General features: G+C 52.6%; 1 protein-coding gene across 1 annotated transcript; it reads left to right on the top strand.

Moving 5' to 3' along the window:
* Positions 1 to 656: 656 nt before the first annotated feature.
* On the top strand, positions 657 to 9959 carry LOC116663534. Its single transcript, XM_032479183.1, has 3 exons — positions 657 to 696; positions 5048 to 5690; positions 9318 to 9959. Exons 1-3 carry the CDS (start codon positions 657 to 659, stop codon positions 9478 to 9480), a joined length of 846 nt encoding a protein of 281 aa, XP_032335074.1. The 3' UTR covers positions 9481 to 9959.
* Positions 9960 to 10272: the final 313 nt, after the last annotated feature.

Genomic DNA, 10272 nt, shown 5'->3' with positions numbered 1-10272 from the left:
CGCTGATGCCTCTTAGAACTGCTGATAAGCGGTCCTCTCAAGAGAGCAGGAAACGCGGCCACAGGGCCAGGCACCGTGGCTCACACAGGCCTGGGGGTGCTCTGTTTCCCAGATGCCCATGACTGGTCTCCATAAATTTCCTAGTGTGAGGAGGCCAGGGGGTTGCCATGTGTTTCCGAATGATAAAATTCAAAGGACTACTGACAACATAGCTTATACAATATTTTTCCTGGATTGGTAAAAAAAATGCATGCTAACACTTTGTTTAAGCTGGTTGCAATCTCTGCTGGAGCCAGCTCCGAGCAGCCCACCCCGCGCAGCCCACCCCGGGGCCGCGTGGCTCTGCGCCCTCTCCAGCCCAGGCCAGGCAGCTGTGGCCCGAGGGGAAAGGGATCATGTTGTGGTCTGTGACTTTTTCATACATAGTCCCTTAGTGCTCTGTTCCACAACCCCCCCCCCCACCATTTATTCAAACCTAATTGGCAAAAAAGTCATTCAGAGAAGCCTGATTGAATCCGGTCATTTCAGAAGCGAGAAGGTAATGGCTGTTATGCCATTTGGGGATCTTGAAAAACAACACTTTCCCAACATCTCTGAAGTTGGCCTTCCCTCTTGAAGTCTGGGTGTTATCTCAGTAAAATGAGTATCCCCCGGCGATGTTTCTGGAGGGGAACGGGCTGGTCAACCCGCACACAGGTGACCAAAGCAGCAATATTTCTCTCTAGCCAAATAGCCCATGAGGTTTCTCTTACTAAAGCAACATCCAAAGCACGCCTTTGGCTCCTGCTGGTAAAAAATCAATTCTAGCCCCAGCCTGGGGAGTGGGGTCTCGTGATTAATGGAGTCATTCTATGCAGAGCGTTTGGTGGCAGAGCTAAAGTCTTTCATGAGCTGCAGAGCCAGACAAAGGTAACTCTGACTTGTGAGTTTTGTTCTCAGTAGGAAAAAGAAACCAGTTAAAATAATATTTCATGTTTACCTCTTCTGAAAGCTACATGCCAGGTCCCGGGGTGGAGGCGGGAGCTGGGCGACCAGCATGAGGTTGGTTTGCAGGCTTCCCCTGGTCCACCTGGAGCCACGTCCCCACCATGTGGCATTCACAGGACTCAAGAAGGCAGGACATTGACCACTTGAGTTTTGTTGTAACAACTACTCTTGTCTACAGATCTATCCAATGCTCAGCCCCACCAGAGCCACTGCTCCCCACAAAAACACTGCAGGTAATTAGAAAGGAGCCTGCCTCCCCGGGGCTGTCGCTGGTGAGTCCTGGCACGATTTATGTTGTTTGGTTTTCATTAAGGAGCCCGCAGATAGTTGCTTTCAAAAAGCCAGCCTGCCCTGAGGATAGATGTGGTTAAGTCTTGGCCAAATTTACGAGTCTCATGAAAGTGCGTAAATCAATCAGCTGTGTCTGAATAAGTGAAGCCTCTTTTTCCCTCAAAGGGCACGAGTCTCATTTGTTCATTCCTTAATTCCGTAAGTCTGGATGGATTTTCTGTGTTCTGGGCACGGTAAGGACCCAAAGACACCAAGATGAGCAGGACCGTCTCCTGTTTAGTAGTTCCACTGCCCTCCTCCCAACTCCTTTTAGGTGGAAAATAGAGTCGAAGTTGGAAAGCACACAAGTGACACAAAATGCAGACCCATTCTCTAATACGTCAGGATGCGCACCGGTGGGCATGCTTCCCGAGGTTCACGTCCCTTCTCTGCTACCCCTGAGGCTGTGGAGCAAGCAACGGAGCACAAGAGGGCCAGGTGACAAGGGACGGACAGGGCGGGACAGCTGCCCCAGTGGGGCATGTGGAGTGGATTCTGATTAAGGCAACTTGGGGAATTCCACCTTCTCCAGGAAGCCCTCAGGGGCCCACAAGGCAAGCTGGAGCTCCGTCTTTTGGCCTCACCCAGTGTTGTTCCAGCAAACTGAGTTGACTTTGGGGAATGGTGTCTGATCATTACTTACTCAGGCCCTGGCCACAACAGAGGATTATGTGAATTGAGTCATCATAGGTGGGGCCAAGAATGTTTCTTATTTTCCCCATTGTTACCAATTTTTAGAAATATGTGAATTCTTCAAATATTATGTACGGAACCACAGGGCAGGGTTTTAGAAACTCATCGCAGAGGGCTATTAAAGTGGAAAAGAATTTCACATTTGAACTGTAAGGACAAGCAACTTCTGGTAAATCTGTATAAAAAGGGTGATGATGTGGAAAGAATTCTTCTACAAGAAGACCAAGAGGGCTGCAATGCCGTTGGCTGTTTCTTGATCAAGCTCGCATCTGCCAAGTTTGCCGGACAGTGAAATTGAACAAACAGGTTAGTTCATTTGATGACCGTCTTCTGAGACTCTTCTGTCAGCAGGGTCTGTGCTGGGCACAGGGCGCTCCCGACATTGTCCGAGACTATGCAGCACAAGCTTGCTCACATATCCTCAATTGTCCTTTTGAGGCAGGCTGGGACCTGGGACCCTGTGCTGCAGTGCTCGTATTTGGACAAACATCTCCTCAAGCAACAGAACACAAAGAAACTATAAGGGACTAAAAATAACCACATGCTCGCACACTTGGGGCCAATTATCAACAACAAAATATAACAAGATCAAAAACCCAACTGCAACTTCTGAGGTGCCTGGAGCAAAAGCAGGTACTACGCATAATCCTTGCACACAGCCACCAAGAGGGTGGGCAGACCCCCTAAACCACCCTACCAGCCCCACCCATCGATCCCCCTGACCCTCACCCCATTTAATGGAGCAAGGGAACATTTTACTTGTTTTTGCCCCCTTGCTCCCTCCTGCTGCAGCACAAGTCCCAGTAAAGCCCTGCCTGAATTTCTCATCTGGCCTCTTAACAATTTCTATTGAGTAAGGAGTCCAAGGGCCCTGGCTGGTAACACTTTCACAATAATGTCAAACCTTGGAGGAAGATTGGGAAAAGAAGTTAGTCAGGCAAGGGGAAGGGGAACCAGCACTGGAGGGACAAGTGTGCTAGGCTGTGCGGTTAGGGCCATCACAGAACTGTCGTAATTAACTCCCACCACATACTTTGAGATGGATGCTAGTATGGAAACCATATTCTAGAGGAGAGAATTAAGGCTCAGAGAGGCTGAGCTGCTTGTCAGGAGCAAGAATTTGAATCTAGGTACACCTGATGTTCCCTTCTCTGAAGAATGTGCTGGGGAGAAAGCCATAAAATTGTTGGTGGTCAGAGGAGGCCAGCTTTGGGGGATGGGCAGTCCTGGCTTCCAGAGCCGGGCTGTGGCTTGGTGGTCTTTCCAGGGCGATCCAGAGTGAGGGTCTGGCTCAGTGAGATCCTGGCTCACAAATCTGAGTTGGCGGGACCCAGGAAGGCTGGTCTGTTGGTGGCATCTGGCCCACCCTGAAGTCAGGGACATTCAGAGAAACCACCCTCCGTGCACAGGTGGACTGAAGCACACTTCACCTGGCCCAAAGCCAGCCCTGACCCCAGAGCTCATTAGCTTTTCAGACTTGGCCAGTTCCGTGGAGCTGCATGGGACTCCACGTGGGTCTGCTCTGAGGGAAGCGCTGCCAAGAAGAGCAGTCGTCTCCCGATCCACGTGACTGCTCAGTGAGCCAGTGAGCCTGCGTCAGGTCCGCTCCACTGCCAGGCTAGGGGTGAGGCCGTGCAGATGCAGAGGGCCAGGAGGGGCCTCCCCGACGGTCCTTCTCTTGGAACACGATCGAGTGAGGAGGTAACCGCAGGGGAACATCCCGAACACTCTGCTGAGCCTTCAGATCTACGGGCATCTTCCTGATCAAGTCACCAAAAGTAGGCCCCACCCATAAGCCAACAGCTGCCCCCAGAAGTGGCCATCGGTTGAAGGAAGAGCTGCTTGGTGATTAGACGACAGCAGAAAGTTAGTCTCCTCTCAATATGGGACCTTTGCAGAGTCTCAGGGCCTCGTTTGGCCTCCCCTAAAACAATCTCCAGTTTCAGGATTTTTCACCCAAAACAAGCCACATGGTGGAGGCATCCAGCCTTTGTAGCCTGCCATTCCCACGTGGCAAGGATCCGTCTCCTAAGAAAGAGCTTTCTGTCCACGTGTGATCGGTATTATTTTTATGAACTGTTGGGAAAAAGAACGAATTGTCAGTTTAACAAGCTTCAAGTCATCTTGGGAGACCAGACCCAGCTGTCAGAAGGGAAAGAGAAGGGAAGGCGAACCGCAATGTAAAACTCAGCGCACTTCGCTGTGCTTTGTTTTAAGCTCGCCGCCTCCTCTTCCCTTCGAGCGGAGCCCCAAAGGCCCGACTTCCTGCCTTCAGGTAGTACTCCTGGCCTGCCATCCCGCTTGGCCTTTGGATGACTTCTGCCTTTGGCAAATTCTGCCAAATAAATCTTCATGTCATCAGGTGTATCTGTTCTTGAAACCAAAGGCACAAGGACTTAGGCCCACACCCAGAGCTCGGCAAAGAGGAAGGGGAGAGAGAATTCTTCTGCAAATGGGGTGTGGGTCTCTGGCAGTGCTGGGGTTGGCACTGGGCGGCTGGACCCACCGTCTCAGAAAGCCCACCGAGTGTCCCCACCAGTCTGCCTTCCCCGACTCCTTTTCCTGGCAGCCGCGCTGGGAGGTGACCTCAAAACCAGCCAGTCTTAGGCTCAGACTCGGGCCTCCTCCCTCCTGCCTCCCTGTGCCGGTTCCTTCACGCGGGAGGCGGGGTGAGAGTCACGCCCCCCCGGAAGCCTGGATCAGGGTTAAAGGAGATGACATTTCTGACACCTAGCACGAGGTCGGAGACTCAAACCCTCGGACCTCCCTGGTCTCCTCTGGGGACCTGGTCGCCGCCCGCCCGCCGGCATGCTCCTGTGACGACTTTGCTGGGGCTTCCAAGACACCCAGAGCGTGAGCCAAACTGCCAGGAGCTCCCGCTTCTGTGCACCAAGAACCCCGGCGCCTTTTCATCTTTTCTTTTAATTGTGTGGACCTCGTACCACAAGTCGAAGCACATGGAGACACTTCTTTTGTTTTCACGAAGAGAGAAGAAAACCCACATGCTATTTAGCAGCTTAGCTTTCAGCTCTCTGAGTGGGAAACCACTGGACGTTGGAGAGGACCAAGGCCAAGGACACCTGCACGGGACGCACAGGACATTCCCACCGAGCAAGGCCGCTCCTCCTAAACCTGGGCGGGCACAGGAACCCCTTTCCCAGGGAGCCCTGGGCTCCAGCTGAGCTGGGCGGCCCTGGAGCAGCACTGCCGGGACACGGAGGGGCAGGCGCCCCTGCCTCCCTCCTCCTCCGGCTTCTGCTCTCGGAGCCGGCCGGGGCTGCCAGGAGCTTAACTCCGCTGAATTCCGTTCCCCCAAGGACCATCTCTCACCCTCATCCAGGTCACCTGCCCTCGCTGTGTCTGTTTCTTCATAAAACAAGTGCTGGCCCGAACCCCAGAGCCCGACATCTGAGAAGCTGCAGCTGTAACCTGCGAGCCAAGAGCCCAAGGCCTTGGGGCTTGGTCACCAAGGTGGGTGATGGCGAGGCCGGACTCCTCAGGACTTGGTCCCCCAACAGGGACCCGAACCAGGGAGAGGAATATGCAGTGTCCCTCGAGTCAGCGGAGCCCGAGCAGTCCAGAAACGACGAACTGATGAAGTCAGCCTCGAGGCCGGCCACCAGGACCACACCTAACTACTCACTGGCCGCTCGTGGCTTGGCCCCTGGCGTCCCGCCCCGGTGAGTCACTCCCCCTCCTTAGCTGCTGGGCTGTGCTTCCTTGTCCGCCTGCTTGTCCGTGGTCGCCCTGCGTAGTTGGTGCCTCTGCCTGCACCGCAGCCTCTGGTCACCATCAAGCAGGAGGTTGACCCCTAAAGAGGAGATATTTTGGGCCTCAGGACCCTGCATGGGCAGCATTAGAAATGAGGCGGCGTTTTACCTACACGGGTGTCAAGTATTGGAATTCACTAACTAAGAAGACAGAAAAGAAAAATCTCAAGTGGGAAGGTGTCAGGGGGTGGGGGTGGGGGTCTAGAACCCCCTCGCCCCACCTGCCCTGCCTGTGGCAGAGAACTAGGCAAGTTCAAGGGAAGGACTCACTGATTCAGCCTGAGTCCGGCCAGGAGCAAGCTGCCCGCGCCCGTCACTGAGCAGAGAGCGTGTGGCACAGGGGCCTTGGTAAAATGTGCTGATCATCCCCAAGAGCCACTTGAGGACAGTGGGCAACCCAGAGGTCAGCATCAGACAAGGAACAGGGTGGAGGTGGTGACCCCAGCAGCCACCAAGGCCGCCCAGCAGGAGCAGCTCTGCCAGTGGGAGTTAGGATCCCAGAGACGATGTAGCCACTGCCGCACGCTGACCCAAGCAGAGACAGGGAGGAAGGGGTATCCTGGCTCCTCTCTCCTGCCCACCCTCCCGCTGGAACTATCCCCTGGCCTAGGGTGGCCAGGAGCCAACAACCAGGGGTCCCCGGAAGTGCAGTTTGCAGGAATCTCGCCATCAGTGTCGGACCTTTGGGAGAAGGACTCTGACACTTGTGTGAAGGCTGAGTTGGATGGACAGAGATACAGTAAGGGACCAACCAGAAAACACCCAGAAAGGGCTTGAAGTGAGGTCACTGCCCTGGTGGGACAACGACAGGGGGGCTGCCGGCCGTGAGGGGCGGCAAGCCCACAAGACAGCCTGCTTGAACTTGAACGTCCGGTGTGACACAGCAGGTGGCCTGCACGGACTCACCCTGCCACTCCATCTCAGTCAGGGTCCAGCAGGAGGAGAAATGTGAGCAGGGAAGGTTTACTGCCAAGAATTATACATTGTAACAAGGACTAACCGGCAAAGCTTCCCAAAAGCCTTGCTACAGGGACAGCAGAGACAAATAAAAAGAAATACAGATACATATAGCCCCTGCACGCGATGTACGTACACACATACATACATGTGCTCACCTTCACTACACACCTTTTATTTTCCATCTCCCAAAACTGTACTGAAATCAGAAGGCCTGCAGGGGGAGAAACCAGTAAGAAACTAGCCTGTTGATGCCACAAACCCCCAAGCCTTGGAAATTTGAGACACCAGGTGCCAATGAGAGGGTGGGACATGACCAGCGGTGCGGCATGTTGGAACCAGCTCATACCAGTCTGCAAGAGCCGACTGCCACATTTCCAGAATTTTTGTGAGTCATTTATTAAACATGACCATTATCAAAACTTAAATTACATAAACTTAAAATTTAAAAGCATTTTATTAAAAACAGAGCCTCAGATGGCATCGCTTCCTAATTCATCTATCACGTTTTCCCGCTGTCTGTGCTGTTGAGGGGACCCCCCACCCCACGCAGTAGACGTGCTGTGAAGCTGGGCTAAGAGCATCTCTTCTGCACCTGCCTCTGGTGACGTCACTCAGGCAGCCTGAAATCGACCGCACGGGGAATATTTACAGCACATGAATGAGCAGGCATTAGAATCAGGATTGGTGGGTTGTTTTCTTTTTTTTCCTCCAGAAAGTAAGCATTTAACAAGACGCCACTGGATGAAACTGAAAACATGTGAGCTCATATCCCGGTCCCTCTCCTACTTCACACTCAGGGATCACCTTTCCCCGTCCAGACGGCCCTGCAAGTGTGCCCTGTGGGGACCTCAGGCAGAGCAGACAGTGGGTGCAGGACGAAAGGTTAAAAATGGGTATTCAGCAAAATCGCCCCCCTCCGATGGGGAGACTCAACCAGCCCCCGACCCTCTGCCCCTTCCAGAATGCCAATAACCAGGGTTCTACTTCCCAGGTCAGTGGAGGATCTGGATAAAGAGACCAGCCTGAGAAGAAAGCCCCACAGTGGGGGGACCAGGTGGAGCATCCTGGTCCCCTCGGCCGTGCTCCCACGGGGTTTGCTGGCGGCCAGGGGCCCTCCACCCGCAGAGCTCCAGGTCAGGATGTCAGTGTCTCATTGTCCATGGTGACTAGATCGCCAGAGATCAGTAGCTATTTGAGGAAAAAAACCTAATGTGAAAGACAGAAACCAAAACCAGCCAGCAGACAAACAGGGGAGACGGCCGTGGCTGGAGCCCAGTCCAGGCCGGGCCCTGTGCGTGTGGGTCTGGGCTGGGCACCAGGACCCGGGACTGACAGTGTCCATCCCGCTCATGGGCAGGAACAGCCCCACAGTGGGTGGACCAGTGTCCCCCAAAAAACATGCCCCTGGAGCCTGTGAGTGGGGCCTAAACGGGAAAAGGTCTTTGCCTCCGACTGTAACTTGGCCCCGGAGCCTGTCCCTCCTGAGGCCCCTGCACTCCCAGGCAGTGACCACGCACCATCCAAGACATCCCCAGCCCTCTTACAGACCAGGAACCCCAGAGCCCAAGGTATCAGCTTCAGGTTCCAGGTCAAGTCTTTCGTAGCCAAGTGCACAGACCAGGTGCAGAAGGAGGAGGCAGCTGGGAGCACGGGGCGCTGGCCTCTTCTGCCACCACTGGCAGTGCCCAAGTGTTGTCATGCGTGAAGCCGGTGATCAGACGCTCCTTGGCTTAAGGCCCTTTGTGTAGTGGGAGGAGAGACTGCAAGGGGGCCCCTGGGAACTGGCTGGACAGGTGACACTGTGATAGCCCAGCTTTATATATTTCTTTTTTATTGAAATATAGTTGATTTACAATGTTGTGTTAGTTTCTGGTGCACAGGATGGTGATTCAGTTATATATATATATATATATATATATATATATATATATATATATATTTTTTTTCTTTTCCATATTCTTTTTATTATAAACCTATAATTACAAGCTATTGAATATAGTCCCCTGTTCTATACAGTAGGACCTTGTTGTTTATCTATTTTATATATATAGTAGTTTGTATCCACAAATCCCAAACTCCCAAATGATCCCTCCCTCCCTCTTTCCCCTTTGGTAACCATAGTTAGTTTTCTATGTGAGTCTTGTTTCTGTTTTGTAAATAAGTTCACTTATACCATTTCTCTAGATTCCACATATAAACAATATCATGTGATATTTGTCTTTCTTTTTCTGACTTACTTCATTTAGTATGATAATCTCTAGATCCATCCATGTTGCTGCAAATGGGATGGTTTCATTTTTTATGGCTGAGTAGTATTCCGTTATATATATACACCACATCTTCTTTATCCAGTCATCTGTCCATAGACACTTAAATTGTTTCCATGTCTTTGCTATTGTAAATAGTGCTGCTATGAACATTGGGGTGCATGTATCTTTTTGAATTAGCGTTTTCTCCAGATATAGGCCCAAGAGTGGGATTGCTGGATCATACTGTAGGTCTATTTTTAGTTTTTTGAGGATGTGTGAGCTCAGCTTTAAAACATGTCTCCCGCCCCCGCTCTGTGATCGGCCGCAGAGCCTGCAGCCGGGCCGCCGGGCAGGACAAGGAGAGTCCAGGCTCGCTGAGAACCGCCCATTCCTTTTGGAAACACGTGTCTCATAGTCCATGCAGCGGCCAACAAGGGCTGGGTGCCGATTCCCCGAAGCCTCTGTCCACTCCCCCGACTTCTTTGTCCTGAAACCTCATCTCCTGGCCTCAGGGTACAGATGGCCTTTATGACTTCGGATTCTCACCTAGAAATATGCTCACAGATCACACAGTGACTAATGACAGTGGTGTGGGTCCACTCCTGCACGCCTCCCGAATGCCTTCACTCTTCTTTCAAGCGTCTACTTTTAACATTGAAGGTGTTCCAGAAACTGTCCTGAGGACTGCCGGCCCACATTGTGTCCCCTGGGCCCGCCACAGGAGTCCTGGCCGCCCTGGGGCCGGAATGGGGGGACCCCTCCCTGTAAGCAATTCCTCCTGTGTAAGATCATTCGGCCTCTCGGCTCTGAGCATGTCCAGAGAAGACACCAGGGACCTTCAGTACCATGCTTCCTGTAACAGTTTCTCTGCATCTCCGCATCTGCCTTCCCTTCCAGGCAGGGAGCATATCAAGAAAAAGCAAAGCCCCGGCTGTCTCTGACGCTTCGAAGACCAGCACAGTGCCTGGCACACAGTAGGCGCTCATCCGATCTGTGATGGTGTGAGCCGATGCAGGGATGGATGCATAAATTAACGGGAGCGAGTGCAGAATAAATCTCCAAGAAAGACATCCACGGACCGCACAGCTGGACGACCGGCGAGGTTCCATCCACACTCAGGCTCCGCACGAAATTCAAATTCTCATTAGAGTGCAGCATGAAACACAGCCCGCGCTCGTAACCGCGGCCCTGAGAACGGCGACGGTGGGGGGACCTTTAATGCCTTCTTCCTATTGATTACAGCCCGGAAAAAAAAAAAAAAAAGGAATGAAAAGAGTGGCTTC

Source organism: Camelus ferus, chromosome 5, assembly GCF_009834535.1.
Source record: "Camelus ferus isolate YT-003-E chromosome 5, BCGSAC_Cfer_1.0, whole genome shotgun sequence".
In the NCBI taxonomy this organism is placed as follows: Eukaryota; Metazoa; Chordata; class Mammalia; order Artiodactyla; family Camelidae; genus Camelus; species Camelus ferus.
Note: the sequence above shows the minus strand (reverse complement) of the source record. Positions and strands in the feature narration are given on the sequence as shown.

Excerpts from the sequence above, each read along its gene's own strand:
- LOC116663534 (XM_032479183.1), top strand. The coding sequence starts at position 657 with ATGTTTCTGGAGGGGAACGGGCTGGTCAACCCGCACACAG. Across the intron at positions 697-5,047 it reads GCTGGTCAACCCGCACACAG|TGGGAAACCACTGGACGTTG; the intron begins GTGACCAAAGCA and ends CAGCTCTCTGAG. Across the intron at positions 5,691-9,317 it reads GCCCCTGGCGTCCCGCCCCG|AGCCTGCAGCCGGGCCGCCG; the intron begins GTGAGTCACTCC and ends GATCGGCCGCAG.